Source organism: Calypte anna, chromosome 5A (genome assembly GCF_003957555.1).
Source record: "Calypte anna isolate BGI_N300 chromosome 5A, bCalAnn1_v1.p, whole genome shotgun sequence".
Taxonomy (NCBI): Eukaryota; Metazoa; Chordata; class Aves; order Apodiformes; family Trochilidae; genus Calypte; species Calypte anna.
The window spans coordinates 10379113-10400479 of NC_044251.1; the positions used below are offsets into that span (position 1 = coordinate 10379113).

At 40.4% G+C, this 21367-nt stretch overlaps 2 protein-coding genes across 2 annotated transcripts; one reads left to right on the forward strand and one right to left on the reverse strand.

The window, feature by feature from the left end:
- Positions 1 to 318: 318 nt before the first annotated feature.
- On the reverse strand, positions 319 to 11355 carry EIF2S1 (eukaryotic translation initiation factor 2 subunit alpha). The gene is made up of 8 exons (XM_030452400.1): positions 11248 to 11355; positions 8881 to 9122; positions 7302 to 7381; positions 6678 to 6829; positions 4788 to 4894; positions 2302 to 2399; positions 1343 to 1486; positions 319 to 1048 (listed from the first exon to the last, which is right to left on the reverse strand). The coding sequence occupies exons 2-8, from the start codon at positions 9119 to 9121 to the stop codon at positions 923 to 925; spliced, it is 948 nt and encodes a 315-aa protein (XP_030308260.1). The 5' UTR covers position 9122; positions 11248 to 11355; the 3' UTR covers positions 319 to 922.
- Positions 11356 to 11591: 236 nt separating this feature from the next.
- Positions 11592 to 21078, forward strand: ATP6V1D (ATPase H+ transporting V1 subunit D). Its single transcript, XM_030452465.1, has 9 exons — positions 11592 to 11764; positions 14489 to 14606; positions 15067 to 15146; positions 16532 to 16599; positions 17288 to 17332; positions 17734 to 17837; positions 18246 to 18312; positions 19609 to 19687; positions 20299 to 21078. Exons 1-9 carry the CDS (start codon positions 11724 to 11726, stop codon positions 20438 to 20440), a joined length of 744 nt encoding a protein of 247 aa, XP_030308325.1. The 5' UTR covers positions 11592 to 11723; the 3' UTR covers positions 20441 to 21078.
- The last annotated feature ends 289 nt before the right edge of the window (positions 21079 to 21367 follow it).

Genomic DNA, 21367 nt, shown 5'->3' on the forward strand with positions numbered 1-21367 from the left:
ACTGTGGTAGTACTAAGAATTCCTAGTTAAGACTCAAAGCCTCCTTTTTCCTTTATTTTTCCTCTAGCAGCACAAACTCTGAAGGAAAAAAAGGAGATGGGCAATACAGGTCATGATAGAAAAGAAAGGTATACAGAGAGTTAAAAATCTAGCTATTTGGAAAGGTTACTTAAACAAAAAGAACCCCCTGCCAATTCCATAGAAGCAAAGTGCAACTATAAGTAATTTTTCATTTATCAACTATGTTAACTGGAATGGTAACAAGCTGTCAAAGTTTTCAAGTTCTCTGTAAAAACAGATAAAACACAAAGGAAATGTTCTTTTAAACAAGCCTTTATCAACTACCTACCAACAAAACATTTTGTTACACTTCTTACTGGCTTGATTTAAAGCAAAAAAGAGAAAGCCCTTTCAGTGTTAGATGGGAGTCACCTACTGATCATACCCTTCCAGGTTTTATATTCACACCACTCTAGGCCATGTGACAAAAGAGGAAAAAGAAAAAAAATCAAGAGTTACATAGCCCAGAAATTTATTGAATATTTGCTCAAATACATTCTGTATAGAACTGCTCTGCTTACTTTGTTTTGGTGCTCCCAAGAAAGATCATTAACAGATGCACTGAGCTGTAGTCACCAGTTAGGAATTGTTATGTATGAAAACTTTCAGCATGGGGCTGCAACCTCCTGCCGGCCACATCTGTTTCTTGAACTTGACCAGGCAGCTTCACTTGGAAAGATCCAATTTCTGTGAGCTGCTGCATCTAACATTTAGAAGAGCCTTTCACATATTGGTCTTAAACAGTAAAACACTTCAAATATTTGCCTTTGAAGTTTTCAATGCTGGAAATATTTAGTCCAGAGTGTTTGCAATGGAGTCTCCAATTCTTCATATGGTCTCTCTTCTAAATATTCCAGAACATTTAGTCTTCAGTTTTGGCTTCCATTTCCTCAGCATCATCATCCCCATCCACTTCAGCATTTTCCCTCTCCAGTCTTTCCAATTGCCTTGCAAGTTCAGTCTCATCTGTGTCAGTTACCACCTTAGGCTGAAAAAACCAAATCCAAACCAGAACACATGGTAAAACATTATTAAGAAAGACCACATATATTTGTAGGCTGTAACTCTATATAAGGAGCAAGAGATAAAATACATCCTTAAGCCACTCAATAAAACCCAGCAAAATTAGAATTTTTGGCCATTTAAGGCACACAAATGTAGGGGGTTTTTTTAGTTTTTTAAAATGTTTTTACTAAAACTTCTCCTAGCACTACTGGTCTTGCTTTACTCCAAAAATGTTGCGAGGAAAACCCCTCCATTTTAGAATGTAATGGATTCTTACCTCCATCTGCACATTAAAGACACCTCTCTTCTCCTCAATTTTTTCTTTAATTACAGCCATGGCTTGATTCAGAACTGACAGTCCTTCTGTTCTCTCCAGTGTTGTTGTAGTCATCACATAACGAGGCGGGGCTATCAGATTAATCTATTACATTGTAAGGATTAGGGGAAAAAAATAAAAGTCAAGCACATTCAGTAACAAAGCCAAATAAATAAAAATGTCTTGGACAGAAAAAGCAGACAAGAAAGCACAACAGTCTGTCTGATTTCCACCAGCAGTTATTTCTACACAATTCTTTTATTTAGACAAATACTGTTAAGCAGAAAGAATATCCACTTTGCAAACACTAAGACAGCCTATCACATAATTTTTCAGACAATTAAAAGCCTATGATGACCAGTACATTGGGTATTCTTTTTTACTTTGTTTTTAAGAAAACTGGATAAATAAAATTTTCCTTTTGTTACAACAAATAGTTGTAAGAATCCATTTTCAAAGAAGCACTTTAAAGTTTTTTGAACACACTTATTCACTAGTGCACTCAATACCCTAAAATTGTTGGGGAAGAAAACCTAAGTACAGTAGCCCTTCGATCAACACTCAAATATATGTGGAGCAAAAATTCTTACATAATCTTTTATATGAAAATAAAATTTCTTGCTCCTTACCTAAGGCTACATAAAGGAGCAGTAGGTATATAGTGTACCAATACTATATTTTAATAAATTGAACAGCATAAATACATTTTCTTGAGCTGGAGAAGCCACAGTGCAGTCATGGTAACAACTGTCAGCACACAGTGGAAAGGAAGGGTGTTACAGACCTGCTAGAGAAGAATCAGAAGGCAAGCACGTGGCTTCCCAGCCTCAGCTACATGGCTGTGACACTGCAATTACATGCTACTGATAGCTGAGGGCTTAGACATCTCTGCTTTGACTTCACTATTAAAAGACACTTACTTTAATGGGCATGTTCTCTGTGGAACAGTTCAAGCCTGCTCTCAAAGCTTCTTTTACTGCATCTATGCCTTCATAACCATAACAGGCCACCTCAATATCTGGGACAGAGGAATACAAACAATAAAACATTAAAGTCATCCAAAGCTGTTGAACCACTAAAACTTTTTAGCTTAAGCTTTATTAAAAGCTTTTTAGCATCCAATATTTATCCACAATGAAAGTCTCAGTAGATCCCAAAGCTGAGGAAAGTATTTGCCCCTGTACTCAGCCCTCGTGAGGCCACACCTTGAGTACTGTGTCCAGTTCTGGGCCCCCCAGTTCAGGAAGGATATCGAGGTCCTGGAGCAGGTCCAAAGGAGGGCAACCAGGCTGGTGAAGGGACTCGAGCATAGACCCTACGAGGAGAGGCTGAGAGAACTGGGGGTGTTCAGCCTGGAGAAGAGGAGGCTCAGGGGAGACCTCATCGCTCTCTACAACTACCTGAAAGGAGGGTGTAGCCAGGTGGGGGTTGGGCTCTTTTACCAAACGACTTTCAACAAGACAAGAGGGCATGGACTTAAGTTGTGCCAGGGGAAGTTTAGGTTAGATATTAGAAAGAATTTCTTTACAGAAAGAGTGATCCGTCATTGGAATGGGCTGCCCACTGAAGTGGTGGATTCTCCGTCCCTGGAGATATTTAAAAAAAGACTGGATGTGGCACTCAGTGCCATGGTCTAGCAACCGCAACGGTGGTTCAAGGGTTGGACTCGATGATCTCTGAGGTCCCTTCCAACCCAGCCAATTCTATGATTCTATGATTCTATTTTACTTCCTCTACTTATAAACTGAGGTAAAAGTCTTCATAAATTCTTCAGACATACAGCCTTTCACATTGTGCTTTGAAAAGCAAAGATATGAAATTATATACCCACATTCACTCAATGGCAGTAATAATAATAAACTCAGTGGCAGTAACAAGGCATTTTACATGGAGAGAGTAAGATACACAAGCAAAAAATACCAGAGAAAATGAAATATCTATCAGGAAAAATTAAAGCTGAAAAAGAGCACATTCACAAAGTCATGTAATTGTCAGCAATTACAACAGAGGCATCACTTGAGGAGCACTGAAACTTTTACTTTTTTTTTAAGGTAAGTTATATTAACATTTTGTTAAAGTGATAGCTAACTTGAGCTTCTTGTAGATGCTTGGCAATTACAGCATGGACTAGTGCTAATCCTGTCTGTAATACACTGATTAGTTTAAAGACAAAGATTTCTTTATCTGTGTAGCAATGGTGCAATACTGAGCTACACACAGAAGTTAGTCTCACTCTTAGGTGACTAACAGCAACCTGCTAATTCTCAGCTGTCACAAACAATTTCACTGAAGAGCACTCAAGTCAGCCTCAGGAAGAGGCTACAGGCCAATGGAAAATTGCTATGCTTGCTTTGAAGACAATTAAAAACAATTTAGAGCATCACAACAAAGCAAGCAAGTTAAGTAATCGTTAAGCAATTTTATTTTCAGAATGACTGTAGTGCTGTTTAGGTTAGCAATGTCATTCCTTGTGATAATCAAATCCCACTGACATTTCTGTAGTCTATGTAAACTCATGGTGGTTTAAAGTAATAGGTAAAGAATTTTTCATTAACTTACTTTTTGCACTCTCTCCTTGACTTCAATATGATGTGGCTTATCTATCTCTCCACAGCAATCAACGAGTGCAACTGCTCTTCAGTACACCCTTGCAGAGCAGAGGCAATTTCTCAATCTAGTTTAAAAATGTGACTCTGCTTCACTGACTATCATTTTAATGGCATGCATGCTTTTAGGCTGCTCAGTTAGCTGTACAAGCAGATTTACAGTTTTACAGATGTACAAGCAGATTTTACAGATTTACAGTTTTAAAGTATGCCTTCTTAAGTAGTGAGGTCATGTGCTTCTTCTGCCTACATTGAGATAATAAAACCAGCTCATGCACTTTATGAACATATTAGAGATGTACTAGGCTTGAGCTAATACATTCTGCTACATGGTCTGCCAATCAGAAACACACACAGAGAAAAGGTTTTCACGTGTTCCTGGAGAAGTTACTAACTTGTGCTATAGCCATGGTGACAGTGAGATCCATCATCCTGTTAGGGAATCAACTAACTTAATACTTTGAATGATGAAAAAGGGTATTGTGGATGCAGTCATAACTATAAAATACTTATATTCACTGTGTGCCACTGCAATATGATAGACTGCACTATACATCAGGACAGCCACTTTGCACCCCAAGGAATCTGAAATTTGGGGGCAAAATAAATGCCAAACCACCATGAACTTCAGCAAAGTAGCCACATAAGTGTTTTCCTTGATCAAGATGTCCTAATTCTAAACAGTTGCACTCAAATATTATCACTATGAACCATTAATTTTAACTGAGTTTACAGCTTGAAAAAAGATAGACTAACTTAATTGTCAAGATGTGTTTAATGCACACATGGGGAGGACTCACCAGCCCGGATTTTGACTGCCTGTGGCGTCAGGCGTCTGTTAATGTTGTCAATCAACACGCGTCTCTCTTCCTCTGTCAGATCCAGGCTGTCCAGGATGGCAGGGTCCCTGAGACAAGGGAAGCAACATTACACAAGTTACACCAAAGTGGAATACAACACAACACAACATTAACTTCTGGTACTATTTCAACATTCTTATCCATAATCCTAGCTATTTACTAGGCAAAGAAAGCAGGGAAATTTCTTAGGAGTCCATTGAAATGCTGGAATAAACACATCTGTTTCTAATATTTTCTATGGGAAGCATTTAGCAACAAAGCTAAATAAGCAGTTTACTCAGTCTGGTCCTGGAAATAAATACCTGAATGTGTTTATTTAAAGCAATGGAATGATTTTGTCCAGCTCCATACAATATAAGAAATGAGATAAATGTCAAGTTGCTTCGTAGTTATGTTCCCTCCAATGTGAAGATAAACTCATGTCACATGGAAAAGAATCTATGGTAAAGTTTTTGAATTATTTTAATGTTTCATTAAAATGCAAGAGTTTTGTCATCCTACAGAGTAAACTATACTCATGTATTTTAAACAGGAATGAGATCACAGACAAATACTTATCTGCTGGCAACACTCTTGGCTAGAGAGAGGATACAGGTCTTTTAAATATTCAGGAATTTTTCTGAGTTAAGATATGTTTAAAAAGCCCACGTAACTATAGATTTTTGTTCTTCTATTATACAGGTGTTTAAGTATTTATCAGTCAGAGAATTATCTGGAATTCCTTCCACAGCAATGTGCACAGTTCATCCTTCACATGGAAATTTACTATGATTAGAAAATATATTCTGTGATTATTATTCTGTAAAACAGAACACATTCACTCTGAATGAGAATATAAGTTGTTTCTTCCCTAAAAACAGAGATAGTTACAAGCCAATCAAAATGCTACCAATTTCCCTGCTTCTTGAAGTCAACACAATTTCTAAAATTTTATTACTGCCATCTAGTGTTCAACTCAAGTTTCACATACATTTATGTGCTATAAAATAGTAAAAATGGGAATGTTTATCAATAATCTATTTTTGGATTGCTGGTTTCATGACAGAAGCTTCAGAGAGAAACCAAATAGGTTAATCCTGAAAGTAAATGAAAATATCAGACTCCTTAAAAATTAAGAGCAATCTATCTCAGTGCATATTTCCCTAGCATCACAATTTCCATCTCCTTCTGTTCATAATTCCCTTTCTAAGTTCATTATTCCATTCCTATTATTTATGTTTGAAAGTGTAGAGAAGTAACAAGACGGCAGAAACTCTTTACCCGTGCAGTGGAAGAGTGACAGTGAGCTATGAGTAGAAATAGCTTCAGACACAGATTTGGGTATTTTTGGTAACATCTGCTTGGGACCAAGAAGAGGCAAATTCTGACAAATCAGTATCAGTTCTGCTTCTTCTGTTAGAGATGTCATAGATTCATTTGTAGCTACAGAAATCTCTCCAGTGTTTGCAATCATATTTCTTTTGTATTCAAAACACATTATTCACCAACCCCTCAGTATTTCTCTGTATCAAATTGAGTTACTGCTTTTAAAAATCTGACTTGCCCAGAGTGGCAGACTCAGAGATGGATAAAAACAAGTCAACTCTGAGTATTACTTATCAACAGCATTGGGAACTTGAGGAAAGCAGTAAGACAGAAAAAATTATAATAAGCAACTGGAAGACAGATGTCAAAATTTACTGGGTTTACTTGACCAGTACATTCTACCTACTGACTCTGGAAAAAAAGCCCAGTCAAACCCAAAGAACATGGTGATGGATCTATTCCAGTAAACACTTTTCTGCAATTTGAAAAAAGTGCCTAGAAGTAGAGAAGAGAAGATGTCCTTACGAGACTGCATGCTTGAAAGCATCATAAGCACCATATCCTGGTCTTTTGTACTTGTCATCAAAGACCCAGGCAGTCCTCTGGAACAGACTCTCAAGCTGCTCATCCTTTGTGTACTCCAAGACTTCTGCAACATGGCGAAGGATGCTGTAAACCTGGAACACAAAAGCAGAGTTAAAAAATCCCAAACAAATACCAAAACCAGACAAAAATTTAGAATAAATAGTAATATTTAATGTTAAGCCTTCTACTCAGAAGAGTAAGACCAAGCAACAGTAAGGGTGGGAGTCAGTAACCTAATCAATCTGTATGCCTTTAAGAAAAGCTGTCCAGTGTGCCAAACCAGCATGTAATTTGCAATTGTGGTCATTTAAATATACTCCCTTTACATGACAGATTTTCATCTGACAGATTACTTGATCTATTCATTAATTAAGCAGCAGCTTATCAGAGCACTCATGGACAAATGAACTGGTTATTTATATCTGAATGGGTAAATGAGAATCAGAATATGCCTAATAAATGAGAAGAATGCTTTATTTTCATATTATCTTATGTCTATGCACTTGGGTTGCTCAGGAAAGAAGATGGAAAGAGACAGTGCCTGAATACAGCAAAGCAACTTACAGTCTTTGATTTTGTGAATTTGTCTTCACATTTGATTGCCTCCTCTGGAGAAACTCTTCTTTTTGACAAATCAATATAACCTGTTGGGGAAAACCATTTTGAAAGTGTCAGGCATTGTGCAAACTATGCCTAACTGCTTCAAGAGACATGCATGAAGAACAAACACTGGCTCAGGATTTTCCCCTTGCCTACACTGGCTCTATCTGCTGCTACAGAAAGTAACAAAACCAAACTTTAATTATTTTATTGAAGTATGATCCAAATTAGGATATGAAATTACTCTTCCAGCTGTAAATATATTAGATAATTTTTTGTACAGCATTCTTTAAAATTACTGTCCTAATGTTTTCCTCTGCAAACTTTGAAGAAATTTGCATAACATTTCAGCAATCAGTGATCCATTTCTCTGTTGCTGTACACAGTTATGGCAAAAATCACACCAGCCTACAAGCTTGATACATATTTTTGTAGTGCTTGACTCAGTTTCATTCAAGGTTGGCACTCCATCAATTTAGCTCTGAACAGCTTCCTAATACAGAAGGGCCTGGCCTCAAATTCTGTCTCTAAATCCTTTGATACCCTTTTGGGAGAACTGTTATGAAAAAAACCTCTTTTGAACCAACCCTCAGTGAAGTTGAAAAGGCCTTCCCCTACTTTTCACAACCTACAGGTTCCCAAAAGATTCAATCAAAGATCACCATATGAATTCCAGATATATTTCTCTGTTGATATGAGAACAAAATGAAATTGTAAGAGGAAATATTCTTTCATTAGAGATGTTGGGAAACTTATTTCACTTCAGATCTCTCTGAATTAAGCTTCTTCTCATCTCTCTTTCCTCTCTGCTTCTTCTTACAATACCATTTATTATTTAATCCCAGAGCTAAGTGCAGTCTCAGAAGTATTCTAGAAAAGTGTGTTACCTGAGCAGCATCATACCAACAGGCAGGTTTCTAGAAAATGTGTTCAGTGTTATTTATTTTGTCTTTATAGTTGGTGGTAGATTTTAAAGATTGCATGGAAGAGTATTATCAAAATTGCACGTCCTATACAGAAAATATATCATAAAATCAGTAAAAGATTGAAATGTTCAGAGGACAGGAAAAGAAAATTGCCTGTACACTCTCAATTTGTGACCTACAGAATTCATGCAGCAGAAATAATTACATACATGTGATCTATTTCATAGCCAAGGTTCCAGACTTCTTAGGGAACAGGATGGACTGTAAGCATTCAATGCTCACCATTTTCATTTTTATCTGCACACCAGATTATTCTTCTCTTCAGTCAAGACACAGAAAATCTGCATGTATTATCAAAAGGAAATTCCACTTTTGCTATGGTTTGTTCACCAAACACCGAGTTGGTGAGGACCCACTTAAGCAAAACTTTATTCATGTGACTGACCTTCATTAACCTAATTCCTAAAGAACACAGAGGAAGAATGATTGAATCAGATGGCAACACGATGGTCTATTTTGCTTAAGAACATTAAAAAAGAACCCCTGGCAAAACCAATGAATACCTAAGCTGCCTACTTTATCTGCATTTTTCTCCCTGAATTTGACCTCCAAATTACCTTTCTCTTTGTCCACTCTTATGACCACAACACACTCGTTCCTCCCGATGCGGATGAGTTTGTTGATGGAGCGGATCCGTCTCCTGGAGAGCTCGCTGAGGAGGATCATGCCCTCAATGTTGTTGTACTCCAGCAGGCTGACGTAGGCTCCCATTTCAGCAATGGACCGAACGTTCACCATCACTACATCTTCCACCTCAGGGAATTTGTGCTGGTAGAATCTACAGCTTAGTCCTGGCATTCTGGAATTGGAGCAGAAAGATACCAAGGTTTTATTTCACAGTACGGCGCTGCCTTCTCCTACAAACGTGGTTAAAAAAAAAAACCAGCAAGAACTGGTGAGGATAGAGGAACACTGGTACAAAAAATTGCAAATTCATACTCTGGTTTTATTAAAAATTAAATATATTAACTAGTATTTTAGTATTGCCACCATGATTTGACAAGATGCTAACTTTCTGCATTGAGAAAAAGCTTGCTAGCCAGACTTTATTACCCACTTCAGCTGCCATGCCTACCCACAGCACACTGCAGAGAATTCAACTTCTGAAAAGGTGGCACTGTGCACCTTTCAATCATCTAAGTTCATAAAGCTGCGTAAAATTTTTAACAAGACATGTGTAGTGAAATGAGGCAACCAGGTGCCACTAATTCCCAGGGAGTGGCATGATCTTGTGTTAAGCCCACCTGTGCCTGATTAGGGCCTTTTATTGGCCCCCTAATCCTGCTCATGCGCAGTGGGGGCCCTGCCCTAATCAGGCACAGGTGGGCTTAACACAAGCTCATGCCCACTGCCTGGCAATTAGTGGCACCTGGTTGCCTCATTTCACTAGAGACATGAGAGAGAAGTCTGCAGTGCTCACAAAGGTATTTCTGTCCACATAAGAGAGCACGTGAGATGTTGAGAAAATAAAGAGGTAGAGGGAAGTTTTTGTAGTACTGAGAAGGAAGACTTTACACTCCAGAAGATGACTTCCTAAACTCAACACAAGGTGTTTGCAGTAATCCTGTAAGACCTGTTCCAGAGGCCACCTGTCAGCAAATAAAACAAAGGCATTAATCAGAACTAGCCTGACATGAATGAAGCACCAAAAAGGCAAAAAAGCACCCCACAGCATACTGCTATCCAGGAAGAAAAAAAAATCTGAAAATAATTAAACATTCAAAAAAAATTATAAAAAAATTATAAACTTAACACTTCATAACCAAGAAGGAACATTTAAGCTGTTTCATTTTCCTGAGCATGAATCCACATACTGATCACTACAAACCAGGTTGGTTCAGTTCCTTTTGAGTTTCCTACAGAAGCAGGAGCCCGAGCTGCAGTCAGATGCATTACTCCTTTAGAAGGTTTGCTGTGTTCACCATTTTGAAGTCTTACTCTTGATCTTTACAGCAGTGCTAATGCTTTCTAGCTACACGAGAGTTTTCGAAGGGGGTAAAACGGTAATGCCAAGTGGCTACACACACACAGCCACACAATTCAGAAGTCTGTGCCTACTCTTACTTCCATTATTAACTTTCAGAAAGGAGAAATACTGACTAATATTGTAAAAACACTCCTGGAAAGATTTCAAATAACTTCTTATATATCAAAGCCAAACAATGACAACACTAAGATTAAAACTTCACATTTCGCTTTTCTAGTCCCCTCAAGGCTGTTAAGCTCAATCCTATAGCTCTACTTATGAAATACAGAATAAGGGTATAATGCAAAGCAACAGACCCCAACCACAGCAAGCAAACACTGCAGACACACACGGCAAAAGCTGCTCTGCACACAAAGCGTTACCCTCCTCTCTATAAAAACACAAAGTGTGTTTAATTTGGCCTCTGTGGAAGACACTCAGGAGCAACACAGAGCCCACAGGGACAACGCTTGAAATCACCTTTCCCAGACGTGAGAAACGCCTCAGCAAAGGTCTTAAACCCCCTCGGCCTCTGTGGAAGACTGAAAACTTCTGACCAGCGACTCCTCCGGTCCGGCCGCTGGAGCATCGCCGATTCTGGCAATGCCCAACGACAGCTTCAACACCAGAGAAGGGAAGCCCAGGGCGCCCAACAACGGCTGCAGGGCCGGGAGGAGCCCATCCCCGGCACAGCGAGGCCGAGCCAGCCGGCCAACCTTCCCGGCAGCGCGGCCCGGCCCTCCTACCCCCCCCGGCTTGGGGACCTCGCAGCTGCGGAGCCGGTCCCTCTCGCCCCGCCCGGGCCGGGCCCAAACGCCCAGGCCCAGCTCTCATCCAGGCCGAGTCCCCTCCCAACCCGTCGGGCCCGGGGCTGCGGCCCATCCCGGCGGAGCGGGCTCCAGGCCGGGTGCGCGGCCGGGCCCCGGGGCGCGAGCGGCGGCGGGTGCGCAGCCGTTACCTGGCAACGTCCGAGGGGTCCCGCTCTGCGCCCGCGAGCCGGAGTCTCGCGCTGGTCCCGCTCCTGCCTCAGCGTGCGCCCGCCCGCCCCACTGCGCAGGCGCCAGCCCGCCCCGCCAAACGCCATACCCCAGCGCCGCGCCGCAGAACCATAGAGTCTCGCCGTGGCGGCAGAAAGCCGTGCGTTGCTAGAGCGCCCCCTAGGACTAGACGCTGGGAGAGAGGCGGGCAGGCGGTATCAGAGACCTCCGGGTGGCACAAACCGACGCGTGAGCCAATGACGTCGCTTCTTTGCCGCGCCTCCGGGGGACACGTGGCCGACGTGACGGCATCCGGCTCCTCCCTGCCCTAGGGCGCCGCCTTGCGCGGGGGCGGGGACAGAGGCAGCGGGGCCGGGTCAGGTGACGGCGGGGCGGGCCGAGCGGCGACAGCTGCAGCGGGACCGGAGCTGCGGGGGTCCCCGCCACCGCCACCGCCATGTCGGGCAAGGACCGCATCGAGATCTTCCCCTCGCGGATGTGAGTGTCCGCCGGGCTGCTCCGCGCGTCAGAGCGGGCAGAGGAGGCGCCTCGGAACGACCGCCGCCCCCGCTCCCGCTGAGGGGGCGCGCTGCTGCCGGGCCGCTCCCGCTCGCTGATCGGTACCGATGCGGCGGCCGGGCCGGGCCGGGCCTGTGCCCCGAGCACAGCCACGGGTGTGCCCGGAGGTGGGAGCGGCGGGGAGCAGGGGCGGGGACGCTGTCGGGGCGGGAGCTGCGGGCTCCGGTTCCCCGGCGGGCTGCTGGGCTGGGGGTGGATGTGTCCGGTGTGTGCCTGCGGCTGCCCCCGCCTCCCGGGAGGGTCTGCCCCGTGCACTGGGTGTAACACCGGGGCAGGCAGCTGAAGGCCGCTGCTCGGAGCTCGTTGCAGCTTCGGTTCTGAAGCCCCAGATGAGGTGTCAGCCGCCAAAGGGCCGCCGCAGGGTCCGGTAGCGAGGAGCAAGCAGCTTCCAGTGACAGGGGATACATTTAACATCCCAAAAGCAGTTATTTGAAAAGCAAGAAATCCGAGATTATATGGATAAGAAAAAAAATAATTCACAAATCGCACCGTAGCTTCCCTTAACCTTTTCATAGACAACAGTGCTGTACAAGAGGTTGGGCATAAAGTGTTAAAAAATAAGGAGGAAGTAAAATGCAGTCAAGTAATTTTCCAGATACTGACAGGAAGCTATTTGTCATTAAATCACACGTCTCCTGCCGCAGCCTAAAAAGGTTCCAATGTTGGAACAAACGCAAATGAGTGAAACTGATCTTTTAATAAAATTGCTGTTTTGATAATGCTGTTCAGTTTCTCTTCAGACCTTTCCATGACTGGGAGACTTTGCCTTCAGGTGAAAGATTGCTTCAAATCTTGCATAAAGTTGGGTTGATGCCTCTGTGTAGTCTTTAGAAAAAGGTGCCTCACAGGACAGAAAACCTTAGATGTAATATAATAATTATTCCCCTGTTTATGAGCTCAGGACTTACGAAGTAACAGTTAATATGGGAGGATTCACGTATTACATAGTAAAGGTTCTGTTTTGAAACTTGGTTCAGAAATACATTATTGCATATTCTAAGTCATCTGGTCTCACTCCTGCTCTTTGATAGTGTTCTTTTAATTCAGCTTACATCTTCAGTCCCTTTTAAAAGAAATCTGTTTTTGTGGGCTTGATATGTCATTGTGGTGAGAAGGTGGTGATGCACAAAGGCTTCATGTTTCCAAGCCTGGTTTCTAGTAAGTAGACAAATAATGTGGTTGATGATTTAATAGGAATGTAAGGGTGATAAAATAAAGATGGCTTGCTTCTGCAGCAGTTTTTTTGTTGTTGTGAACTGGCAAAAGAGAAATTCAGAGTTTGGTTTTGTTGGTTTTTTGCTTTGTTTTGTTTTTTTAATCTTTATGAAGTGGCTTGCTGGTGTGAGCTTCTGTGCTAGGCAAGATCAGTTACAGAAGCTGCTCCTCGGGCTCCTTGACAGTAAACAAGACTTCATTTAGAGCAATCTTGGAACTGGTGAAATCTTGTTTGAACTAAATGGTCACCCAGTTTCTGGCAGGTGGTGAACAGAGCAAACTAGTACAGGGTGGTGACAGATATGCTTGTTGTGGAAATACAGAATACAGCTATCTTTTTACTCCTTAGCTTTTTTTTTTTTTTTTTTTTTTTTAATAAACATTGAGAAGGTAATTGTGCTTTTCAGTTACAAGTATTTGGTAGATATTAATGGAGCTATTCTCATCACATGACATGTAGAAAGCAATGGATTCCACTGTGTAGGTAGAATCTTAATTGCACATACTTTTTCCAAAGTCAGAGAGGAAGTGCATAAGGCTTCTTTGAGAAAAGAATTGACTTGAGTATTGTCCTTTGTGTGTAGTGGCTCTGTGTAGAAAGTGGTATCTTAAGCACAGCTTGTGTTTTTTGCAGTATCAGTCCTGCTATTTTAGTTGCCTTTAATCAGAAAGATTCTTCAGATTAAAACATACTTGAAAGCAAAGAGGAGAGCAAGGTTTGGATCCTTCAGCTTCCAATTCTGTATGACAAACCTGTAAGCATGTTACTGGAAATGAAACATACACAATGCTACATCCAGATTACTAATACCCCTTCTAGGTTCCTACTGCTTCTGATTGTCTTAAGTAGCTTGTAAATCTCTTGAGCAGCATATGAAGATACAGAATCATTGTACTTTCTGGGTTTTTTTTTAGACCAGAATGTATGACTGCCATGTCCTAGAGCTGTGTACATTCAGCACACAGCATAAGACAGAACAGTTATGGTCCTGTGAAGAATTTGCTGTGTTGTCTGAATCTGAGAAGATGCCATAGCAGTGAAAGAGCTGAAAAGCAGTACAACTGCCAAAGTAGCAGTGGGTAGTTTGATTTTTGGGGTAGTTTGATTTCTAGTACTTGATAAGTCATCAAGAAAAATGAGAACTTTTATTTCCTATTATGGAAATGCTGAAAAACAACTTGGCAGTTTTCCCATCATCTAACAACCTTGTACCTCTGACTGATGATGGAGATAAGTATAATAAATTCCCTTGGTTTTAAATAAGAATATGAAATTCTATCCTGAAGTGGCTATCCTGGTGTAATGCACTGATGTTTCTTGGTTGCTTCATATTTTCAGTCATGTCATGTCAGAAAACTTTGTATAAAGCTTTTACCTACTCCCTTTTGGTGATGCAGGGCATTGTTATTTCCTCCTCTGCTTAACAGGGCTCAGACCATCATGAAGGCTCGTTTGAAAGGAGCACAAACAGGTCGTAACCTCTTGAAGAAAAAATCTGATGCTTTGACACTTCGATTCAGGCAGATCCTTAAGAAAATTATTGAGGTAGGTGAATTATAATTTTTCTCTTTGAAAACTGATTTGAAATTTGGCTGTTCTGTCAGCTGTGCACTCCCTAACTTCATTATTAGGTTGGAGGGTAGGACAACTTTGTGGATAACCTGGGTTTTTTTGAGTGAAGCTAGTGAGGACAGATGAGCAGAATTATGTTTTCCTGGCTGCAATGATGCAGAAATTTTATGAAGAGTTAATACTCTTCACCTCTTCCCAGCCAGCCCTAAGCTGTGCTTTCTTTTGTGTCCCAAGTTCCCTCTCTTCTTTATTACAGGGAATTTACTCTGATGATGCCAAATACTTGAGGAGTGGAATTAACATGTTTTGTACCCCCTTTTTTGTTGCTTTACCTGACTTGCAAGGATACTGCAGATCTGAAATGGAAAAGGATTAATGATGTGCCTTGTATTTGCTGCCTCTTTTTTGTGTGTGTGTGTGTGTTTTAAAACAGACTAAGATGCTGATGGGTGAAGTGATGAGAGAAGCTGCCTTTTCACTTGCTGAAGCAAAGTTTACAGCAGGAGATTTCAGGTGAGGACTGGTGACCTTATGGATGTCCTATTCATGGGAAAGATCAATCAGCAAATTGGAAAAAATGGAAAAAAGTAAAATTCTTAAATGCACTTTAATAAGGAAAGAAGGAAAAAAAAAGAGTGGACAAAGTAGGACAGGATGAACTGAATTCCTCTGGGCAATGGTGAGAGACTGCAGGAGAGAGATAATTTGCATGATGAAAATGTGTACTCCATTGGAAGCTAAACAAAGTGGGAAGAGAAACAGAATTTACTTTGAGTATAAATCCTTGATTTTAGAAAGCATTGTTTTTTGCAGCTTGGATTCCAAAATGTAGGGAAACAAGAATTTATAGCAAGGAATTGGAATATTTTTTATTTTGATAGTTCTTGTGAATTTGAGGGCTGGATGTAATGTGTTATTTTCTCACAATAAGCCATACAGAAATTTTACTAATGTCATATTTTATTGGTCTCTCACCTGGGCTAGTGAGGGTTATGTGTGAGAGGAGAAATAAATCTTTTTTCCTCAAGTAGGATATTTTTAAATTGCATTTTAATAAATTACAGTTCTAACTAGAGTGTTGTGTAATTCAAGTGGGTGTAGATCTTGTGGAATAAAGTTGAGGAAGTGTTAATGATTCAGCTGATGTTACTCCCAATTGGTGGGGAAGAAGTAAGTTCTCAGACACAGCAGTAATTTCTGTGCTGCTGGAGAAAAGTCTGTTTGCCATTTGGATCAGGTGCTTTTTCCTGTCCTAACCAGTCACAATGTTTAGCTATAAACAAGTCACATTCCATCTGGTAAGCAAACTGTACTTCAGTAAAAGTACAGATGAAGAGTTGGCAAGGGTGAGCTGCTCTTGGGAGACCTTAAGCCACTTTAGAACTCTTCCAGATTAATTGCTGTACTAGCTTAAGTGTGTTCATATGATAGAGTTAGTGGGTAAACACTGATAAATTTTCTGAAGGAAGAAATAAATACAAACACAAATTAACAAAATGTTGTGGCCTTGGTTTGCATTAAAGCCTTGAAATTCTTTCACTTCTGTTGTGAAAAGAATTCTCACAGGTTGGTTAGACTCACTGTTATTAAAATACTTAAATAATTGGCCAGATAACTGGCTAGATTGAGCTATGCTTTTTACACTTGGTGTAATACATTTCTAAAGTCACATTTCACAGACTCTGCATCTTCTGCATTTTCAAACATTGCTGAAAACCCATTTCTTTCAAAGCTTCTGTGTTAGATTCAAAGTGTGTGCAATAAATTGCAGAGAGAACTGAGCTGAATACTATTTCCAGATCTTTACAGCTGTTTGATAACTACTTCATCTTGTAAAGAATGATGACTTAATGAACTACTTCACCTGTCCTTAATGAGATGTGTTTTCATCCTTACAGTACCACTGTGATCCAGAATGTGAACAAAGCTCAGGTCAAGGTCAGAGCTAAAAAAGACAATGTAGCAGGTAACTCTTTTCCAGACTATGAGTATGTCAGTTCTTACAGAAATTGTGGGAGGAGACTCTGAAATATGCAGGAATGTATTAAAACACTGTCTCCTTTTTTAATTTATTTCTCTGATTCATCTAACAGTAGGAAAAGTTGTAATTTACTGGTGATTTTTACATGCAGCATATAATTGTTATATTTAGTTACCTTATAACATTAAAAGTGTGTAAACTGCAGTCCAATTTCTAGATCTCTACACAAATCCTAATTTCCACAGAGCTTTTCTGAAAAACAGATCAGGAAATTAAGTATCAAATATCAAAAAAGCTTCAGGAGATTAAGTATCAATAATTGTTGATGAAGAAAACAGGAACAAATAAGGATTGAATGCCTAAAATATCACTTGAGCAGAGGGCATACATTACTAAACACAAACACAAAAAATCTGAACACTGAATAACCCAGAATACTTCCCTGAATTTCTTACCTGTCTGTATCTGGGATCTCAGTCCAATTCTGAAGTTCCTTACATGTCAGAACCAGCACGACTTGAAGAGTTCCAAGCTATATAGAAAGATATTGGGAGCAAAGCCTCTGAGCTTACACAATTTATTAGAGGTAAATGGAGTAAAAGTGGAATAAAATTGCACTTAATATTTCTAAAATCTTTTAAGTGTTACACACATTCTTGTTTGCTTTTGCCAGGTGTAACCTTGCCAGTTTTTGAGCATTACCAGGAAGGAGGGGACAGTAAGTACAAACCAAATACCTTCTTACATGTACTTTTGTCTGTTTTAAGCTAATGCAAAATTAATTGTCATGTCAATAATCTGTTTATGTCATAGGCATAGGTGTACTTGCTTTCTCTGTATACCTACTTCCTTTTTAATTTCCTAAATCAGTGAGTTTTTCAGATGAGGTGAAGGCTTGTCTCAAATTACTAGGTTGAGACTGGTTGGTCTTACTGTGGACAAGCAAATGATGGTCTGCAGTTACATAAACCCCTATAAAGACAATTATTGATGTACAAAGGCTTTACCTTGTCAGTTGCAGTGCTGTATGTATACCAGTGGTTTGTAATGTACTAATTTTTATCTAGTAATAAAACAGGTCAGTAGCAATAGTAACAAATATTTATTTTTTTTTTTCAGGCTATGAGCTGACTGGCTTGGCCAGAGGTGGAGAACAGCTGGCTAAGCTGAAGAGGAACTATGCCAAAGCTGTGGAGCTGCTTGTGGAACTGGCCTCTTTACAGGTGGGTGGGAGATGAAAAGAAGGGGATCATTGCTATCTATCTCAGTGTTCTGAAATGAAAGTAATGGAGTCCCAGTGATGGTAGCTTAATGCTTTGAACTGTGCTGTACTGCTTTAGTCACAGTGCTGTACACAGTGCAAAGCTTTTCCAGCCATAAAATGGAGTTATATTACCACTTCAAAGTCCCTATTCCTTGATGCTAAGAAGACATTGTCTTTAAGGAGCTGGTATCTGTAACACTAAAGTGCAGTGCTAAGTGTGCTACTGACATGGGTGGAAAAAATTCTGCTTCTATGAACAATGTATACAGTAGAGTACATTATACTTACGTTGGCTTTTGTGTATAGAATTGATGGAAATGCTGAATTTGTCTTGTTGTGTATTAATTATTTAATCCCATTCTATCAGACATCCTTTGTTACTTTGGATGAAGCCATTAAAATAACAAACAGACGTGTGAATGCAATTGAGCATGGTGAGTATTTTTCCATTTGGGATGCACAGTATTTTTATGTCTCCATGCAAGATGAAGAGTGGGGTCATGGGAGCCACTCTTTTGACTGCTTTCTTGTTAGTAGGACTTCTTGCCAACTCAAGAAGTCCTCAGAAAACATTACAATGAAGCATATGGCAAGAAAGAACAAAAATTAAAAGCTCAGTGCAATGGACTGGAGTACACAGAGATAAATGAATATATGCAAACATGAGAAAATAAGCAGGAATTTGTATTGAGAACCTATGGAGCAAAGATCTCACAAACACATTCTGGAGTCTCTGCTTGTGCCTTTGACTTACCTGGTCACGTCTGTTCACTAGAAACAAAAGACAGGACATTTCTATGCATTAAGATGTTCTAATAGTAGCAGAATAGCTTCTAAAACTGTAATGATGGTGTCCATTGGAGAGCTGGTGACTTTTTCTCTTGGTTTTGGATGGGCTTGCAGAGTAGGCATCCAGAGACAAAACTTGGTCACCTGAGTTATAGGAAACTAACCAGTCCTCATGTCATACTCTGGCCTTTCGTAATCTGAATTCCTTATCTTTCACATTCTTGATTGCAAGTTTGTTTCTTGCAGTTTCATAAGTACTGCTTATGCACAGTCTGCTGTGATGCCTTTTGCTGTAGTGTCCAGGGTGCCTTAATTATTTTATGTCCAAGTTGCTGATAGCTGGGATTTAATAATCTTTACGTTTACCCAGTAATTAATTTCAGTAAATGATTCTCAAGTGTCCTTTTCAGTACTTTTCATAGACCTGCTCCTTTGAGCATTCAGGCCTTATCTGCAGTTTATCACTGCAAATTTTACTGTAGAAAAGGTTTCCACTACAGCTTTCCAAATAACTCTGGTAGAGCTAATAACAACTTTCTCCTTTTTCCTGTGATTCTGACACACAGCGTGCCCAGTTTGGTCTTAAAGCTTTGTTTCATGTCTTGTATCTTCCCCTGGGATGGTGTTATATTTGTCTTCATGGTGGCTTTTTCAAAGATTTTAATTCTGTTAGTGAAAGTGCTACATTGAACACAAGTTTCTTAAAGAATATGATTCTCCTCGTTTAGTTCTGGACTTCCTAAGGAAAACAAGTTTGTGTCCTTGTCCATAGTGAAACTGTATGATCTCTTTATGAAAGGTATGAAGATTTCTCCTGGCTTACTAGGTTACTTTACTGTACTTACCAGGTTAACTTTAAACCAGTGTCTGTGCATTAAGGTAGGTAACTTCCTGGCTAATATGCCAGCAGTCTAACAACTTCCTTGTTTATATATTTTTAGTGATTATTCCCAGGATTGAGCGTACTCTCTCTTACATCATTACAGAACTGGATGAACGAGAACGAGAGGAATTCTACAGGTAAATACCTAAAACAAGACCAGACTGATGTCTTTTTCTCAAACAGACCATTCCTCAGAAGGGACTTAAAAGAACTACTCACCAAATCTGGCAGCAAACACTGCTAAACATGAGCTGGTTCTTACTACACACTTAGTCACCATAAGTGAGCACTTGGAGATCTGCAATTGCTTGTCTGAAGTTTACAAATGAATCCTTCCAGTAGGGTGTACAAAGCTGTTGGCATGAGTCTTCCAGAGGGAACAACAGGATACAGTATACAAGTGTTCTGCCTTAGGCATCAGTGTTCTGGGCTACATGAGGCAAAAACTTCCAACCTGAAATGAAGGAGAATTAACTTCATTAAAGGCAAGCAGAGTAGAATAATGCAGCATTAAAGGTCAAGAATGTAATTTATAGTTTGTATCAATAAATAAGCAAATCTACTGAAATGAAGCTTTTCAATGGCAGCAGGTAGCAATAAAACCCTTTTGCCATTTGTTACAGGATTTTTGTTCTGTGGGAACTTGTCCTGGCACCTTTATCATACCCAAGCTGAAAGGTTATTTTGCTGCTAGCCTGTTTTATGGAAACATGTTTGTTTCACAGATAAACCACATCTCTCTTCACAGGTTAAAGAAGATCCAGGAAAAGAAAAAAGTATTGAAAGAAAAAACAGAGAAAGAACGGGAGCTGCGGAGGGCTGCGGGTGGGGAGCAGGAACCAGCCAGTCTCTTAGCAGAAGAGAAGGATGAAGACCTTCTCTTTGAGTAGCCCAGCACAGGTGCTGTATATGGGGCAGGGGAGCCAGGATACACAATGTCTGTCCAATTGCAATATAATTCAGGACATGCTGCCTCAACAATACTTACGTAGCTTCTAAGGTGGTGTGTAAGTGTTGAGTTCAGTGGATTGTGGATTTCTCCTGGGAGATTAGAAACCTGGGACCTGGACTGCAATATAGGAGGAAAAGGAGACACAGTCAGGTGCTTTACTGTCAGCAAAACTTTCTGTTGTGGGCTCAGCCTGTTTCTTCACTTAGTAGGAATGACTGTCCCTAGCTGTGGTTTTTGCAGGTTGTGTCTAAATTTGCCTAATCAGATTCCTTTTTAATTGTTCCCCTTCCTTGTGCACGGAGAGCACAATGTTACTTAGGGAGGGGGATGCACGTATTGTTCTTTACTGCTGAAGTATTAATGTTCAAGTTGCTCAAGGCAGGTATTGGGATAGCTTGAGTCAAATGTCCGTAAAAGCAAGTCTAGTTTTCTAACCTGTTGATGAAATCCACAGTCCTATGTGAATTTTGTTGCACAGTTGCTATCATTGGCCTAAAACATCTACAGTTCTAATTAGAGGTTCTGCTAACTTGTGTACTGTCTGTGCTAGAAACAAGTAAAAGTTTTAAATGTTAACTGTCTGGTGTATGGCTCAAGTTGCTAGAAGATGGTACTCTTAAAAGCTTGACATGTTGATTTAAAAATAAAACCTTCACTTTATCCCCTACCCCCAACTCAGGAGCCACCCTGGACACATCTCTTTCAGCCTGTGCCCTCATTCGCTTGAGCTTTACCACTTTGGAGATTTAACCAGGCTTCCTCCTGGCACAAACACACAGAAACTCTTCTCAACTATCCAGCTACCTGTTGCCCCACATATTCATAGCAACCAGTAGGCTGGCAAGCAAGGAAGGGCTGAACATAC

What these genes read in the sequence shown, in the direction of transcription:
- EIF2S1 (XM_030452400.1), bottom strand. Translation starts at nt 9,121, where the DNA reads ATGCCAGGACTAAGCTGTAGATTCTACCAGCACAAATTCCCTGAGGTG. An exon ending in GCTTTCAAGCATGCAGTCTC is followed by an intron (nt 4,895 to 6,677) that starts GTAAGGACATCT and finishes CCCTTGTCTCAG; the next exon opens with GGACCCTGCCATCCTGGACA. An exon ending in GGCAGTCAAAATCCGGGCTG is followed by an intron (nt 2,400 to 4,787) that starts GTGAGTCCTCCC and finishes CCTCTGTCCCAG; the next exon opens with ATATTGAGGTGGCCTGTTAT.
- ATP6V1D (XM_030452465.1), top strand. Translation starts at nt 11,724, where the DNA reads ATGTCGGGCAAGGACCGCATCGAGATCTTCCCCTCGCGGAT. An exon ending in GAGATCTTCCCCTCGCGGAT is followed by an intron (nt 11,765 to 14,488) that starts GTGAGTGTCCGC and finishes TCTGCTTAACAG; the next exon opens with GGCTCAGACCATCATGAAGG. An exon ending in TGTGAATGCAATTGAGCATG is followed by an intron (nt 18,313 to 19,608) that starts GTGAGTATTTTT and finishes ATATATTTTTAG; the next exon opens with TGATTATTCCCAGGATTGAG.